The sequence below is a fragment of the Notolepis coatsorum genome (genome assembly GCF_963971535.1).
Source record: "Notolepis coatsorum genome assembly, chromosome: 3".
Taxonomy (NCBI): Eukaryota; Metazoa; Chordata; class Actinopteri; order Aulopiformes; family Paralepididae; genus Notolepis; species Notolepis coatsorum.
The window spans coordinates 92,497,162-92,515,921 of record NC_140167.1 but is presented as its reverse complement, the minus strand read 5'-3'; the positions used below and the strand labels follow the sequence as shown (position 1 = coordinate 92,515,921).

General features: G+C 42.9%; 1 protein-coding gene across 1 annotated transcript in view; it reads right to left on the bottom strand.

Annotated features, from left to right (window-relative positions):
* selp (selectin P) overlaps positions 1–18,760 on the bottom strand; it is a 57,878-nt gene continuing 39,118 nt past the window's right edge. Inside the window, exons 13-20 of the mRNA XM_084310195.1 lie at positions 18,238–18,426; positions 16,424–16,612; positions 11,048–11,236; positions 9,651–9,839; positions 4,399–4,587; positions 934–1,122; positions 260–385; positions 1–127 (exon numbers count right to left, since the gene is read on the bottom strand). Coding sequence (XP_084166321.1) covers positions 66–127; positions 260–385; positions 934–1,122; positions 4,399–4,587; positions 9,651–9,839; positions 11,048–11,236; positions 16,424–16,612; positions 18,238–18,426 — 1,322 coding nt within the window. The 3' untranslated portion in view covers positions 1–65. The remainder of the gene's footprint in view (positions 128–259; positions 386–933; positions 1,123–4,398; positions 4,588–9,650; positions 9,840–11,047; positions 11,237–16,423; positions 16,613–18,237; positions 18,427–18,760) is intronic.

The following is an 18,760-nucleotide window of genomic DNA, read 5'->3' as shown; positions in this document are numbered from 1 at the left end:
CTCCAACAAAAATCACATCATTTACAGTCAAATATTTTCAACTCTCAATTAACAATGGCAAATATTCAAGATTCAAAACCAAGATTGTTTGTTTCTTCCCATGCCGGGTCATCCAAGTCCATGAAACCTGGGGGAGGTAAAAAAAAAATAATAATAATAAGGATCAAAACTGAGACAGACTTACAGTAAACACATTTCACACTCTTTCAACTACAGTGTACTGGATTAATCTGGATAAATCCAGTCGCTTTAGTCTCACCTTTCTTGCGATTAAACCTTCTTGCGATTAATAGACCCAATCCGATCAGGGAAAGCACAGCAACACCGGAGGCCGCTCCCACACCAGTATACATCAGCATGGCCACCCCCAACGCCATGTCCACCTCTGGAGCGCACAGCGGGCACGCCAGAACAAACAAGACATGGAGTAAAGTGGTCACACACTATCATGCATATACAAATAACACCTAAGTGAGACTGCGTTTAATACTGTTTGCACGAGTGGTCATCAGTGACTAGGGGTGTAAAGGTACACGTATCCGTACCGAACCGAACCGTTTCAGTGTGTACCGTACCGTACCGAACGGCTGTGTAGTGTACCGAACGAATAAAACGGTATGTTAACCACTAACGACCGCCCACCGGGGGCTGTTTTTTTCACAATCTAATATAATTATTATAATTTTTTTTATTTTTATTTTTTTACAAGTCGATCATTAATTTCAATATAGAATATTCGTTGACAGCCCTACAAGTACAATTAGTTACTGCACACTACATCACCCCCGAGTGGAACATGGAAAGCCAAACTTTCCCCCACTGTACCGAAAACCCGTACCGAACCGTGACTTCAAAACCGAGGTACGTACCGTACCGTGGTTCTTGTGTACCGTTCCACCCCTATCAGTGACATACCTGCAGGGTTCACTCTACCTGTGCAGGCGGGTCGCATGCTGCTCCAGAGCCCGGTGGACGAGCAGGACAGCGCTTCTGTCCCGTTGGCGGAGAATCCATCTTCACAGGTGAAGAGACACTGGGAGCCGAAGCTGAAGTTCCCCAGAGGGTGGGAGCAGTTCATGGAGAGAGGCGAGGACGAGGGAGGGAGGGGCTCACACTGGACCACTGGGTGAGGAGGAGAGGGAAGAAGAACGCACTGTGAAGAGGGCTACGGAAGTACAGGATTCTTCACATATATAATAATAATATAATAATAATAATTAACATAGCATCGGTTATTGAGCAGGCCATGTCCATGGTATTATATTATTGTTATATTAAAGTATGGTCTCAAATGGTAGGTTAATAATACACTTTATTTTGTATAGCACCTTTCATACAATAATTGCAGCTCAAAGTGCATCACAGCGGTAAAGAAAAGAAAGGCATAACATTTGCACAAAATTGCAGACAAAAAAGTGCAGACATAAAATAAGTATAAAATAGATAGCAGCAAAATAGACAGAGTCAAGGTCAAGGCATGGAACATTAAATCACATAGTTTTTCATATTAGGATCTAACGTCTTAATAGGCCTCTTTGTTTACGGGGCGACAGTGGCTCGGGAGGTAGAGCAGTCGTCTGGTAATCCGGAGGTTCCCGGTTCGATTACTGCTCCTCCCGGGTAGCGTGTCGTAGTGTCCTTGAGCAATACACTTAACCCCTAACTGCTCCCAATGAGCAAGGTGGCTCCTTGCATGGTTGCCTCCGCCGTCGGTGTGTGAATGTGTGAGTGAATGGGTAAAATGTGAGGAACAAATTGTAAATGAATGAATGAAAACCTTTATTTATCCCCGAGGGGAGATTAAGATGTCCTTTACAGCATAAGCAGCGTAACAGCAATTTAAAAACAGCAATTAAAAAACAGTTTATACATAACATACATGTGTTAAAACAAGATGGACAAGTACACAGGGATAAAAATAGCTAAAATAGGACTAAAAAGAGCTAAAAAAGAGTGGTGAAAAAGAAACAAGTCCAATCATGAATGTGTTGTTAAATAATTTAATTAATTGTTACAGTCCACAACCCAGCTCATCCAGTCCACGGCAGTTGGCCCGTCCTGGCCCTGCTTGGTTGTGGAGCCTGATTGCCACCGGCACAAAGGACTGCCCAAAGCGCTTTGTGGTATGTCGGGGGGGGTGAGTCTGTGGCTAAACGTGGACCGCATTGCGGTCAGCTCATCATAGAGGGGGTGAAATGAATGAATGAATGAATGAAAACTTTATTTAACAGATTGCAGAATGGGTACAATACAGTACGGCTCAATACATACAATTGTTAAGGGGATGCAGACCTGAGAAAGACGTTTGTCTTGTTTCCATCAGGGTCCCCCATTTTCAATTCATATAGACATTTATGACATACACAACATACATGACATTTATGGCATAGGGACATATAGGTATTTAGTACTGATACATTTGTGACATAGGCGGTATTCAAATATACAGTACTGTAACCCCTAGATCCTGACAGAGTATATACATATGATGGGGAGGGGACTGTACATTAGGAGGGGGTGGGTGGGTGGGAGGGAAATATACATACGGCGGGGAGGGAATATATACATGCGGTGGGGAGGAGACTGTCTATTAGGAGGTGGTGGGGGTTTTGGGCATTTACGGTGGCCAGTTTCGAATTGCAGCCTCCCGTAGGTGCTCTTTAAGGGCGGTTTTGAATGTGGGCAGGGATTCACATTCCTTTACAGCTTTGGGTAGGGCGTTCCACATTGTTGTGGCATAATTGCGAAACGTGTTTAGTCCCTTGTTTGAGCCGAATCTGGGTTTAACATGATTTGTTGAGCTTCCTCTGGTGTAGTGGTTGTGGTATTCACTGACCTTTGGGAAGTATTTTGACATGTACATGGGCACCCCGGTCGTATAGTGTATCTTGTAGACCAGGCCCATTGCAAGTTGCTGTACTCTGTCGTCTACTCTAAGCCATCCTAGGTTGGCAAAGTGGGCAGGGGTGAGGTGGGTTCTGGGGTTCAGGTCAAGTAGTAGTCTGACCAGTTTGTTTTGTGATGTTTGTAATTTTGTTTTAAGCGCCTTTGAGGTGCTTTGGTACCATGAGGTGCACGCATAGTCATAGTACCCTTGAATGAGTGCTCCTGCCAGAGTCTTCAGGGTATTCTTGTTTACCAGAGAGGAGATCCGGTACAAGAATCTAGTTCGTTGGTTGACTTTTTTTATTACATTGGATGCCATTTTGTCACAGGAAAGATTTGCCTCTAGGATGGAACCCAGGTAGGTAATTTCGTCTTTCCTTGTGACAATATTGTCACCCACTGTAACTGAGAAGCCGTCGGTCTTGCTGAGTTTGTTATTTGAACCGAAGAGAATGGACTCTGTTTTGCCCATGTGTAATGATAGTTTGTTATCAGCGAGCCATATGCAGATTTTGCCTAGTTCCGTGCTGAGGGTTTTTTCAACCTGCAATTTGTTCTTGTCAGAGACCAGCAGGGCTGAGTCGTCCGCAAACAGGAACAAGTTGCAGTCACAGGCTGACGACATGTCATTTGCATAAATTAGGAAGAGTAGCGGTCCTAGTGGCAGGGGTTCTCAAGGATAGCATGCAGCTTCCTCCTCGTCCTCCCCTCTGCCACCACCTCCAGACTGTCCAGGTCCGCTCCCACCACAGAGCTTGCTTTTTTTTACCAGTTTGTTTGGATAAAAGCTGCTATATAAATGCACCATTTACCATTTTACCATTTTTACGGTTTGATTATCACTGATACTAGGACAAATCATGACACATGATAAAAGAGTAAAATAGAATAGACAGAGTAAAATAATGCAATAGTGCAATAAATAAATAAAAAAAAAAAAAAAAAATAGACATAAAAAAGCCCTAATTTACAATACAATAATCAAGGTAATGAAATGCATTACTGTAATCACGTTACATTTGTCTAACAGTGTTGATGTAATGAGTCACAAACAATGCATAAGAGGTAGTAAGATAAAATTAGCATATAACTGTTCAACTGACACACGAATTTGAAAGGAAGTGCATACAAATAAGGCAGAGTAAAAAGAGTGCAGCTGATTGTCTTCTATATTACCTTTAAGTATTAATTATTATCTTTATAGTGCACGTATCAACATGTTGGGCACTCTTAATTCAGAAACATTTAAATTATCCTAAATATTAACTGCATTAAAATTATCCAAAATATTAACAGGATAATTAAAGCGTTGTCCTCCCTGATATCTCATTTTAAATGCCTGAGCGAAGAGATAGGTTCTAAGCTGTCTTTTGAAGACATTTAGCGAGTTGGCTTCCCTGATGTTTTTGGGCAGTTTGTTCCATAGTTTTGGGGCGTAGTTTACAATGGCTGCATCACCAATCTTCTTTTGACTGTTTCTGGGAGCCTCTAGTGCTAATCTCTGGTTCTCACCTTGGCAGGTAGGCACCTCTTGGTTCCAGTGACCTGAGGTGCTGCATTGCATGCTGGCTGCTCCTCTCAGCCAGAAGCCCTCACTGCAGCTGAAGTCACAGTGTGAGCTGTAGCTGAAAGGGGAGTAGGGATGGCTGCAGTTCATCCAGCCGTGCTGTGGTGAGGTGACCAGTAGGGGGCAGGGACGTGCTGTGGGTTGCGATTGGACAAAATACCACCATTATTTTCAGACTAAAAACAACTGTACTTTCTCAACCAATGGAGGACCTTCTATGGACGTGCTATGGACCCAAACCTAGAACTGAAATCCAAATGAAGAGATGAGGATCTAGCTCCCGGGTTATTTTAAAGGGGCACTTCACCAAAAAGAACATTGCTGATTTATTTTGCACATAATCTCACACGCGTCCAAAAAAAATCCAAACAGTTTTGCACACATCCATTTAGTTTGACAGTTAGCGAGATAAAATTTGTTTGAATATGATCACCAGTGATGTCATCGGGGACATTGAATCCTTGTGCTATTTACAGCTCCATGCAATTATTTAAATTGAAAATTAGCAACACAGTACCGTGTCTTATATTGACTGCTACCTTATCATTTTATTGAACTATAATTAACACAACACAACGATTCATTGTCCCTGGTGACATCACCAGTGGCCATATTCAAACTCATTTACTTGTTCATTTATGTGCAAAATTAATCAGCATTGCTTTTTGGTGAAGTGCCCCTTTAATAGAAGCTGAATTCATGCAACCCAAACAGAAATGATGACATAGGAAGACTTTACCTGAAGCTTTGAAGATGCAGTGGGAGGGTAACAGGCACCCCCAAAATTGGCCATTTTAGTTTTAGTTTTTGAGGACTGCATACCTTTTTTGCAAACCAGAATACTATACTTTATATTTATACACATGCATGAGCCTGGTCTCTTTTGAAAGATGACATTCTGAAGTTTCTGATACAATAAGAAAAACTCACCTTTAGTGCTAATGAAATAGAGTAACATTGGTCTGAACTTGAGTTGTAGAAAAACTTGTTACTCAAGTTTTCTGTACTAGTTAGTATTCCAGAAGTAGTATTTCCCCAGAATGGCTGTCATTGGCTACAACCCTGTCCAATCATTTTCGAGATTGCCAAATGATTGACGGAACTAGAACCCAAAGAGTCGGGAGTGGTATTTGCACAATACTGTGTACTTTGCGCAAGCCTCAAATATCAGCATGTAACTCGAGAACCGCTGAACGGATTTTGTCCCCTGAAAGGGCTATCGACAGGCAACAAATGGGGCTTTAATTCGATCTATATATTGTATTACAAAATATGCACACCGAGCCACTAGTGGTCGCCAAAGTGCCGGTAGGCAAATCGTCCTCAAGAGGGCCCACATACGGGCCCCCACTTGCTGTATTCTTAGCTTGCTGTTGAAATCATCTTATCTCTCTAAACCACTCAAAGAACGTTGAAACAACACTGGTCTAAGGACAGATGTTGGAAAAACTTTAATTTGAACCCCATTCTGAGTAGTTTTCTGGGCACCTTGACTTGGCCCAACGACCAATAGATGGCTAATGGACATCAAAATGTGTCCTGGGAGTGTACTAGGAAAGCCTAAGGGCCTAACCCTAACCCTAACCCTAACCCTAACGCTAACCAGCAGGAATGATTGATATGTCAAGTATAATTTAATAGGAAGATTAAGTGTAGTGTTCTATAACATTGCATCACTTGTTAAATGTCAGATTGATTGATTGATTGATTGATTGATTGATTGATTGATTGATTGATTGATTGAAAATTGTATTAACAGATTGCAGAATGGGTACAATACAGTACAGCTCAATACACACAATTGTTAAGGGGATGCAGACCAGAGAAAGACTTTCGTCTTGTTTACATCAGGGTCCCCCATTTTCAATTCATCATAACATATATGACATACATGACATACAGATATACCACTGGAGCTAGTTAACACCGACCTAGCCGGTCCAGTAAGGAACGAGTCCATAGGTGGCTTTAACTATGTACAGTCCTTTACAGATGTGGGTACAGGCGTAGTGTTCGTCTATTTCCTTAAAGCAAAGAGTGATGCACTCCAAGCCACGGAAAAGTTCCTTGCCGATGTAGCCCCCTATGGGGACGTAAAATATTTGAGGTCAGACAACGGGACCGAGTTTACAAACAGTGAGTTCCAATCACTGCTGAGAAAGAACAGGATCAGACACGAGACGTCATGTCCCTACTCCCCACATCAGAACGGGGTAGCAGAGAGGGAATGGCGCACCCTTTTTGAAATGGCCAGGTGTAAGCTAGACGATAGTAACATACCGAAGAGCCTGTGGCATTATGCGGTACAAGAAGCCGCTTACACCAGAAACAGGTGTTTTAATAAACACACGGGCACCACCCCATATACAGCAATGACTGGGAAAAGATGTAATCTAGCCAGAATGCACAAATTCGGATCAGTGTGCTATGCTTACCAACAGGACAGAGGCAAGCTTGAGTCCAGATGTGAAAAAGGGCTCTTTGTAGGACACGACAGAGGGAGCCCAGCACTCCTAGTCTACTATCCCGGTAAAGGGAAGGTGCAAAAGCACAGACTAGTGAAATTTGTCACCAAGACAACGTGCGAAATCGAGACACAGACAGAGGAGCCATGACTGGACTCCGGGGTAAGGTATGGAGGGACAGAGACACCACAGCCTAGCGTACTGAGCACAGGCGTGCAAGCAGACAGCCAGCCACCCCCAGAGGGCGATGACGAGGAGCACCCGAGGGTGACGTCAAGTGCCCCAAGCAGTGGGAGGTATCCCTCAAGGGAACACAAACCCCCAAAATATCTGATAGATTATGCCCGGAGAGGAAGTGACGAGGATGACAGTACACTCGCCAATATTGATTACTGCTACAGAGTGGTGTGTGGCGTGCCTCAGTCTTTTAAGGAAGCCATAGTGTCCCCAGAGTCGAGTAAGTGGGAGAGAGCGATGGACGAGGAGATGAGGTCCTTAGAGGACAACCACACCTTTACCCTCACAAAATTGCCAAAGGGCAGACAGACAGTGGGAGGGAAATGGGTGTACTCAATCAAGGAAGGGATCGAAGGCCACGAAAAGTACAAAGCGAGATTTGTAGCTAAGGGTTTCAGTCAGAGGGAGGGGATAGACTATGGTGAAACATTTTCCCCCAATGCCAACCTGACCAGTGTAAGGGTAGTGGTTCAGAAAGCAGCTGAGGATAATCTGATTTTACATCAGATGGATGTGAAGACAGCCTATCTGCACGCACCCATAGATAGGGAGATATATATGGAACAACCTGAAGGTTACGAAAAGAAAGGGGGAAAGCTAGTGTGCAAGCTAGAAAAATCCATTTACGGCCTGAAACAGTCTGGGCAAAATTGGAACGAGATGCTTCACACATGCCTCATCGAGGATCACTTCCTACAGAATCCAGTAGACCCCTGTGTTTACTCAAGGGAGTCAAAAGAGTCAGGAAAAGTGATAATCGTCATTTGGGTGGATGATTTGATCATCGCAGCAGACAACACTAGGAACCTAGATCAGGTGAAAGGTATGCGCTCCACCAGATTAAAAATGAAAGACCTTGGCAGGTTAAAGCATTTCCTAGGCATGGACTTTGAGCAGTCAGCCAATTGTGTAACAGTATCCCAGAAGAGATATGTGGAAAAGATCCTGAAACGTTTTGACATGCAGGAATGTAGAACAAGGGAAACACCATGTGATCAGAAACTTGATTACCAGGAGGATGCTCAGAAACTGACAGATGTAAAAATGTACAGGGAAGCCGTGGGTAGCCTCATCTACTTAACAACATGTACCCGCCCTGACCTATGTTTTGTAGTGAGTAAGTTGTCACAGCATTTTGCTGATCCCGCAGAGGAACACTGGATTACGGTAAAACATGTTTTTTGTTATCTCAAAGGTACAGTAGATAAACTACTTTGTTTCAGAAAGAGCAGCGAAGGCTTAGGGCTTAAAGCCTACAGTGATGCAGACTGGGCTGCTGACATCACAGATAGAAGGAGTACTACAGGATACTGTGTTAGTTTAAACACAAACAGCTCACTGGTTTCATGGAAAACAAAGAAGCAGCCCACAGTGGCACTGTCAACTTGTGAAGCCGAATACATGGCTCTGGCACTGACGATACAGGAGTGTATTTATCTAGAACAACTGCTCGGAGGGATGGATAACTATGTATATAAGAAGACTGTTGTTTATGAGGACAACCAGGGTACTATTGCCATTGCGAGAAACCCTGTGTGCCGACAGAGGTGTAAGCATATGGATATAGAGTACCATTTCATCAGATCTGTCATCAGAGAAGAAAGGATGACACTGGTTTATTGTCCAACAGATGACATGGTAGCAGAGGCTATGATGAAGCCTGCTTCAAAATTGAAACTGAGGAGATTTGCAGAGGTCATGTTTGGTGTGTAAATATTGACTGCCATTCTCTTTTTGATGTTCTAAGACTGTTATTTTCTTTGTAAATTGTTTTGAAGCGTTCATACAGTGTGCTAAGCAACCATAAGTGGGAGTGTTGAATCTAGAGGTTGTATGTATGGTTGTAACTAACTGTAACTGTCCTCTACTGCTCCCATGACTGCATATGTATCTGTGTCCACTGGAGGGCGCTATAGGCGGAGCTTCTACTGTCTACGCCAGGTTGGGAGTATATAAGCCTTGGTTCCCTCCTTCTCTTTCTTCTTCCCACACATGCCTCTCCCGGAGAGGAGATCACATGAGCTGCTGTGTTATGAGTCAATGTGAATGAATAAACCGCTGCCAGCAGAGCAAGGCCAAAGATAGAAACCATGCCTCTTGTACATATTATTGTCGCCCCATAGCCAATTCTGTTAACACATGGGTACCTTAGTCGTGTAGTGTATCTTGTAGACCAGGCCCATTGCAAGTAGCTGTACTCTGTCGTCTACTCTAAGCCATCCTAGGTTGTCAAAGTGGGCAGGGGTGAGGTGGGTTCTAGGAGTAAGGTCAAGCAGTAGTCTGACCAGTTTGTTTTGTGATGTTTGTAATTTTGTTTTTAGCACCATTGAGGTGCTTTGGTACCATGAGGTGCAAGCATAGTCGTAGTACCCTTGAATGAGTGCTCCTGCCAGAGTCTTCAGGGTATTCTTGTTTACCAGAGAGGACCAGAACAACTGGATGGATCTATGTTATCTTGATTGAATGATAAATTAAAGCTAATCTCTGGTTCTCACCTTGGCAGGTAGGCACCTCTTGGTTCCAGCGACCTGAGGTGTTGCATTGCATGCTGGCTGCTCCTCTCAGCCAGAAGCCCTCACTGCAGCTGAAGTCACAGTGTGAGCTGTAGCTGAAAGGGGAGTAGGGATGGCTGCAGTTCATCCAGCCGTGCTGTGGTGAGGTGACCAGTAGGGGGCAGGGACGTGCTGTGGGTTGCGATTGGACAAAATACCACCATTATTTTCAGATTAAAAACAACTGTACTTTCTCAACCAAAGTATTAAGGAGGACCTTCTATGGACGTGCTATGGACCAAAACCTAGAACTGAAATCCAAATGAAGAGATGAGGATCTAGCTCCCGGGTTATTTTAAAGGGGCACTTCACCAAAAAGAACATTGCTGATTTATTTTGCACATAATCTCACATGCGTCCAAAGAAAATCCAAACAATTTTGAACACATCCATTTAGTTTGACAGTTATCGAGAGAAAATTTGTTTGAATATGATCACCAGTGATGTCATCGGGGACATTGAATCCTTGTGCTATTTACAGCTCCATGCTATTATTTAAATAGGAAATTAGCAATACAGTACTGTGTCTTATAGGGACGGCTACCTTATCATTTTATTGAGCTGTAATTAACACAACACAACGATTCATTGTCCCTGATGACATCACCGGATATTCAAACTAATTTACTTGTTCATTTATGTGCAGAATGAATCAGCATTGCTTTTTGGTGGAGTGCCCCTTTAATAGAAGCTGAATTCATGCAACCCAAACAGAAATGATGACATAGGAAGACTTTACTTGAAGCTTTGAAGATGCAGTGGGAGAGTCTTTACCAGTTCTTTAAGTAGCTGTATTCTTAGCTTGCTGTTGAAATCATCGTATCTCTCTAAACCACTCAAAGAACGTTGAAACAACACTGGTCTAAGGACAGATGTTGGAAAAACTTAAATTTTTTTTTTTTAAGATTTATTTTTTGGCGTTTTATCGCTTTATTACTACTGGGCAGTCCAGTAGGGAGAGACAGAGGAGAAATGGGAGACAGAGTGGGGGGAAGACATTCAGGAAATAACAACGGATTCGGGAATCGAACGCTGAGCACGCTATGTGGTTCGCCACTGGGGCGCCCCGGAAAAACGTAAATTTTAACCCCATTCTGGGTCGTTTTCTGAGCACCTTGGCCCAACGACCAATAGTTTCCTGGGAGTGTACTAGGAAAGCCTAAGGGTCTAACCCTAACCCTAACCATATCCCTATCCAGCAGGAAGGATTGATATGTCAAGTATAATTGCATAGGAAGATTAGATAGTGTTCTAGTGTAGTGTTCTATAACATTGCATCACTTGTTGAGTTGTCAGAATAGCAGATCTTGAATGAATTAAAGCTAATCTCTGGTTCTCACCTTGGCAGGTAGGCACCTCTTGGTTCCAGTGACCTGAGGTGCTGCATTGCATGCTGGCTGCTCCTCTCAGCCAGAAGCCCTCACTGCAGCTGAAGTCACAGTGTGAGCTGTAGCTGAAAGGGGAGTAGGGATGGCTGCAGTTCATCCAGCCGTGCTGTGGTGAGGTGACCAGTAGGGGGCAGGGACGTGCTGTGGGTTGCGATTGGACAAAATACCACCATTATTTTAAGACTAAAACCAACTGTACTTTCTCAACCAAAGTATTAACACATTGGTGTGCGTTGAGTGCCAATGACGAGAAATCTCGTTATTTAATCGTTGTTTCTTTTATTAGCGATATCCATTCATTTTTCATCCATCCAGCCTCACGTTATCATTGGGACTGGCTGTGATCTCGAAAAGGGCAAATACCGCCCTCAATGAAAATGCATGAGAAAAAACAACTCCGGTTTCCACATTTTACTTCTGAGCCATGTAACCTGAGACTATTGCATTCATTGAGGCAACCGAAAGCAGCGTGGATGATCTGTTTCGAGGTCTAACGTTGGATCAATAAACGCAATCGATATTTGGAATGGCGATCAGGAATTGGATTAATCTTTTTGCAGAACATCTAACGCGAGGTAAGGACTTTATTTGATCAGTCTTGGGGTAATCAGATGTTTTTTCACGTATTTCACAACGTGTCTCATGTGTGTGTAACGTTAGCGCCAGGCAGGGCATAGATAATAGATTTTTCAGCCTGCTTCTATAGCGTGCATAAGTACACATATACTATCGATAATCTAGCATTTATTTGAAAACGATTCATAAATAGGCCGAAAAATGACAACGTGTTTTGTGTATTCCAGTAAATGGCTATTTTCGCGGATTTTTCTGGAATCACTAGAAATCTTCAAAACTATACTCGTATTCAAAACGGTATAAAACGGAAATGTACCGATGAAAAAACAATCCGTTTCGTACATGTTGACTGCAAGCAAGTCATTGATAAGCGACGGTTGTATTAGACATATAGCCATAATTTAAGATATAGTTTATGCGTTCGCAAATATCCCGTCCTCTCATTGACTAAAGCGCTGGCACTCAAGCGATAAATAGCGCACCCCCTGCTGGCAACCAATGTGGGAGGACCTTCTATAGACGTGCTATGGACCCAACCCTAGAACTGAAATCCAAATGAAGAGATGAGGATCTAGCTCCCAGGTTATTTTAACCCTCCAGTCACTCTTTCAAGTTTCAAGTTTCTTTAATAGTTGTCATACAGAAGTACAGAATACTTTTGTACAAAATGCTTCTTACTGTTGCGCTCCAGAGACTGTGCATGACAAGATAAGTATGAAATAAAAACATAGTAAAAATAGTAAAAATTAGAAGTAAAAAAAGAGGTCACAGTGTTCAGTTTAGACATATGTACAATGTTCGTAGACGTAGTTACCATACAATATACAATACTGTGCAGTGTACTAATATACAATACTATATAGTGCAAGGCATAAATGGACGAGGTGCAGTTTAGGTACAATTCACAGTAGGTGTACGAGTTGTAGTGCAAATCCTTTATCAATAAATATAAAGTGTAAGTGTGTTTGTGTGATCTAAAGTGTGGAGAGTGGGTGCTGCAGTGTGTTGTTTGTTTGAGTGAGTGTGTGCGTGTGGGTGTGTGTGCTGTGTGCATTTGATGGTTGTTGCATAGTGATTATTGTTCGTTTAGCGATTATTGTTCGTTTAGCAGCCTGATGGCCTGGGGGTAGAAGCTCCTTCTGAGTCTTTCTGTGCTCGCCATAAGACTCCGGTATCGCTTGCCTGACGGCAGCAGTTCAAAGAGGCAGTTGTTCGGGTGGCTCGAGTCCTTAATAATTCTCTTAGCCTTCCCCTTGCACCGCTTGTTGTAAATGTTCTGGAGGGTGGGAAGCCCCCCTCTAATTGTGCGTTCGGCTGAACGTGTCACTCTTTGTAGTCTGCTACGGTCTTTTGCAGTGCTATTCCCAAACCAGGAGGTGATGTTGCCGGTCAGGATGCTCTCTATTGTACATGAGTAGAAGTTCCTAAGGATCTTCTGACTGACTTGGAACTTCCTTAGGCGCCTGAGGAAGTAGAGGCGTTGTCGTGCCTTCTTCACAACACTGTCAATGTGTGTGGTCCATGTCAAGTCCTCGGATATGTGGGCTCCGAGGTACTTGAAACTGTTCACTCTCTCAACTGGTGCCCCGTCGATGCTGAGGGGGCTGTAGTCCTTGACCCCCGACCTCCTGAAGTCCACAATCATCTCTTTTGTTTTGCTGACGTTCAGGGAGAGGCAGTTCTCCTGACACCACTGTGACAGGTTCTCTACCTCTTCCAGGTAGGCCCTTTCGTCGTTGGCAGAGATCAGGCCCACCACTACTGTGTCATCAGCAAATTTGATGATGGTGTTGTTGTTCCGCTGTGCTACGCAGTCATGTGTGTACAGGGAGTAGAGGAGGGGGCTCAGAACACAGCCCTGGGGGGCCCCTATGTTGAGCGTGATGGATGAGGAGGTGCAGTTGCCGGCTCTTACCACCTGGGGTCTGCCCGTCAGGAAGTCCAGGACCCACTGGCACAGGTCATAGTTCAAGCCCAGGTCCCTGAGCTTGGCTATGAGTTTGGAGGGGACTATGGTATTGAATGCTGAGCTGTAGTCGATGAACAGCATTCTCACATAGTTCCCCTGCCTCTTGTCCAGATGTGATGCTGCTGTGTGCAGCACATGGGCTATGGCGTCCTCCGTGGACCTGTTGGGGCGATATGCAAATTGCAGAGGGTCCAGGTTGATGGGGAGGGAGGAACAGATGTAGCCCTTCACTAGCTTCTCAAAGCACTTCATGGCTATGGAGGTGAGGGCTACAGGGCGGTAGTCGTTGAGGCAAGCGGGCGTAGATTTTTTGGGTACAGGGATGATGGTGGACTTCTTCAGACAGGTGGGGATGACTCTTGTCGCAATTCTCGTCAAATGGGTTAGGGTTAGGGTTTTCTTCACGTGTGTTTCTGGATAGCGTTGGCTATATTTTATGTATATGCCAGGAAAGTAGCTCAGTATCACATATTTGACCTACATTACAATAATCCATGTTTGTATTTTTCCAAAATTACTATTAAGCGCGTGGAATAAAAGTGTCACACCTTCCACCCTAGTCGCAGAAATGAACAGGTTGACTTCCATGTTAAACACATATTTTGAATACACAGCCTGTACAGTTTCAAATTAGAATGATTCATAAGTAACATGATAAAAGGATGGATGAGGCCTTTTGTGCATTTTTTTGTTAGGGTTAGGGTTAGGGTTAGGGTTGGGGGGTTAGGGTAACCCTAACCCTAACCCTAACCCCCTAACCCTAACCCGAACCCCCTAACCCTAACCCTAATAAAAAAATAGTTAAAACCCTGAAAGTGAATAAATATTCGATATGTATGGTGAGGACTGAAGTTAATAATGATATTCATGAAAAAGATTTGGAACAATACATGAAAAGGATATGTTTTACTGAGGTCCCAGTTTTCGGCAAAGGGCTAAAGGTGTTTAGGTTTTTTTTAAAGGTTGACTCGAGGGTTAAAGGGGCACTTCACCAAAAAAACATTGCTGATTTATTTTGCACATAATCTCACATGCGTCAAAAAACTCCAAACAGTTTTGCACACATCCATTTAGTTTGACAGTTATCGAGAGAAGATTTGTTTGAATATGTTCACCAGTGATGTCATCGGGGACATTGAATCCTTGTGCTATTTACAGCTCCATGCAATTATTTAAATGGAAATTAGCATCTATCTAGATTAGTGTCTTATAGGGACGGCTACCGTATCATTTTATTGAGCTGTAATTAACACAACACAACGATTCATTGTCCCTGAAAGTGATGACATCACCGGTGGCCATATTCAAACTCATTTACTTGTTCATTTATGTGCAAAATTAATCAGCATTGCTTATTGGTGAAGTGCCCCTTTAATAGAAGCTGAATTCATGAAACCCAAACAGAAATGATGACTTTACCTGAAGCCCCCACCCACCCAACCACCTCCAATGTACAGTTCCCGCCCCCCCCCCCCAACCTCCTCCAATGTACAGTTTCTTCGTCAAATGTATATACTCTCTTTGTATCACAAACTGTACTGTATTTGTAAATCTGGTATGTCATAAATGTATAGATGTAGCAGTACTGTCTATATGTATGTCATGTATGTCGTATATGTTATGATGAATTGAAAATGGGGGACCCTGATGTAAACAAGACGAAAGTCTTTCTCTGGTCTGCATTCACTTAACAATTGTGTGTATTGAGCTGTACTGTATTGTACCCATTCTGCAATCTGTTAATACAATTTTCAATCAATCAATCAATCAATCAAGCAGTGGGAGGGTAACAGGCGCCCGCAAAATTGCCCATTTTAGTTTTAGCTTCTGAGGACTGCATACCTTTTTTGCAAACCAGAATACTATACTTTATACTTATACCATATGCATGAGCCTGGTCTCTTTTGAAAGATGAAAGATTCTGAAGTTTCTGATACAATAAGGAAAACTCACCTTTAGTGCTAATGAAATAGAGTAACATTGGTCTGAACTTGAGTTGTAGAAAAACTTGTTACTCAGGTTTTTTTGTACTAGTTAGTATTCCAGAAGTAGTATTTCCCCAGAATGGCTGTCAGTGGCTACAACCCCGTTCAATAATTTTCGAGATTGCCAAATGATTGACGGAACTAGAACCCCAAGAGTTGGGAGTGGTATTTGCACAATACTGTGTACTTTGCGCAAGCCTCAAATATCAGCATGTAACTCGAGAACCGCTTAACGGATTTTGTCACCTGAAAGGGCGATCGACAGGCAACAAATTAGGCTTTAATTCTATATATATTGTATTACAAAATATGCACACCCAAGCCACTAGTGGTCGCCAAAGTGTCGGTGGGAAAATCGTCCTCAAGAGGGCCTACATACGGGCCCCCGCTTGCTAAGTAGCTGTATTCTTAGCTTGCTGTTGAAATCATCTTATATCTCTAAAGCATCTCAAAGAACGTTGAAACGACACTGGTCTAGGGACAGATGTTGAAAAAACTTTAATTTGAACCCCATTCTGGGTCATTTTCTGGGCACCTTGGCCCAACGTCCAATAGATGGCTAATGGACATCAAACTGTTTCCTGGGAGTGTACTAGGAAAGCCTAAGGGCATAACCCTAACCCTAACCCTAACCATATCCCTATTCAGCAGGAAGGATTGATATGTCAAGTATAATTTAATAGGAAGATTAAGTGTAGTGTTCTATAACATTGCATCACTTGTTAAATGTCAGAACAGCTGGATGGATCTATGTTATCTTGATTGAATGATAAATTAAAGCTAATCTCTGGTTCTCACCTTGGCAGGTAGGCACCTCTTGGTTCCAGTGACCTGAGGTGCTGCATTGCATGCTGGCTGCTCCTCTCAGCCAGAAGCCCTCATTGCAGCTGAAGTCACAGTGTGAGCTGTAGCTGAAAGGGGAGTAGGGATGGCTGCAGTTCATCCAGCCGTGTTGTGGTGAGGTGACCAGTAGGGGGCAGGGACGTGCTGTGGGTTGCGATTGGACAAAATGCCACCATTATTTTCAGACTAAAAACAACTGTACTTTCTCAACCAAAGTATTAAGGAGGACCTTCTATGGACGTGCTATGGACCCAAACCTAGAACTGAAATCCAAATGAAGAGATGAGGATCTAGCTCCCAGGTTATTTTAAAGGGGCACTTCACCAAAAAGAACATTGCTGATTTATTTTGCGCATAATCTCACACGCGTCCAAAAAATCCAAACAGTTTTGCACACATCCATTTAGTTTGACAGTTATCGAGAGAATATTTGTTTGAATATGATCACCAGTGATGTCATCGGGGACATTGAATCCTTCTGCTATTTACAGCTCCATGCAATTATTTAAATAGACATTTGCAATACAGTATCGTGTCTTATATTGACTGCTACCTTATAATTTTATTGAGCTATAATTAACACAACACAACGATTCATTGTCCCTGATGACATCACCAGTGGCCATATTCAAACTCATTTACTTGTTCATTTATATGCAAAATTTATCAGCATTGCTTTTTGGTGAAGTGCCCCTTTAATAGAAGCTGAATTCATGCAACCCAAACAGAAATGATGACATAGGAAGACTTTACCTGAAGCTTTGAAGATGCAGTGGGAGGGTAACAGGCACCCCCAAAATTGGCCATTTTAGTTTTAGTTTTTGAGGACTGCATACCTTTTTTGCAAACCAGAATACTATACTTTATATTTATACCACATGCATGAGCCTGGTCTCTTTTGAAAGATGACATTCTGAAGTTTCTGATACAATAAGGAAAACTCACCTTTAGTGCTAATGAAATAGAGTAACATTGGTCTGAACTTGAGTTGTAGAAAAACTTGTTACTCAAGTTTTTCTGTACTAGTTAGTATTCCAGAAGTAGTATTTCCCCAGAATGGCTGTCATTGGCTACAACCCTGTCCAATCATTTTCGAGATTACCAAATGATTGACGGAACTAGAACCCCAAGAGTCGGGAGTGGTATTTGCACAATACTGTGTACTTTGCGCAAGCCTCAAATATCGGCATGTAACTCGAAAACCGCTGAACGGATTTTGTCACCTGAAAGGGCTATCGACAGGCAAGAAATGGGGCTTTAATTCGATATATATATTGTATTACAAAATATGCACACCGAGCCACTAGTGGTCGCCAAAGTGCCGGTGGGTAAATCGTCCTCAAGAGGGCCTAGATACGGGCCCCCGCTTGCTAAGTAGCTGTATTCTTAGCTTGCTGTTGAAATCATCTTATATCTCTAAACCACTCAAAGAACGTTGAAACGACACTGGTCTAAGGACAGATGTTGGAAAAACTTTAATTTGAACCCCATTCTGGGTTGTTTTCTGGGCACCTTGGCCCAACGACCAATAGATGGCTAATGGACATCAAACTGTTTCCTGGGAGTGTACTAGGAAAGCCTAAGGGCCTAACCCTAACCCTAACCATATCCCTATTCAGCAGGAAGGATTGATATATCAAGTATAATTGAATAGGAAGATTAAGTGTAGTGTTCTATAACATTGCATCACTTGTTAAATGTCAGAACAGCTGGATGGATCTATGTTATCTTGATTGAATGATAAATTAAAGCTAATCTCTGGTTCTCACCTTGGCAGGTAGGCACCTCTTGGTTCCAGTGACCTGAGGTGTTGCATTGCATGCTGGCTGCTCCTCTCAGCCAGAAGCCCTCACTGCAGCTGAAGTCACAGTGTGAGCTGTAGCTGAAAGGGGAGTAGGGATGGCTGCAGTTCATCCAGCCGTGCTGTGGTGAGGTGACCAATAGGGGGCAGGGACGTGCTGTGGGTTGCAATTGGACAAAATTCCACCATTATTTTCAGACTAAAACCAACTGTACTTTCTCAACCAAAGTATTAAGGAGGACCTTCTATGGACGTGCTATGGACCCAAACCTAGAACTGAAATCCAAATGAAGAGATGAGGATCTAGCTCCCAGGTTATTTTAAGGGGGCAGTTCACCAAAAAGAACATTGCTGATTTTTCTTGCGCATAATCTCACACATGTCCAAAAACTCTAAACAGTTTTGCACACATCCATTTAGTTTGACAGTTATCGAGAGAAGATTTGTTTGAATATGATCACCAGTGATGTCATCGGGGACATTGAATCCTT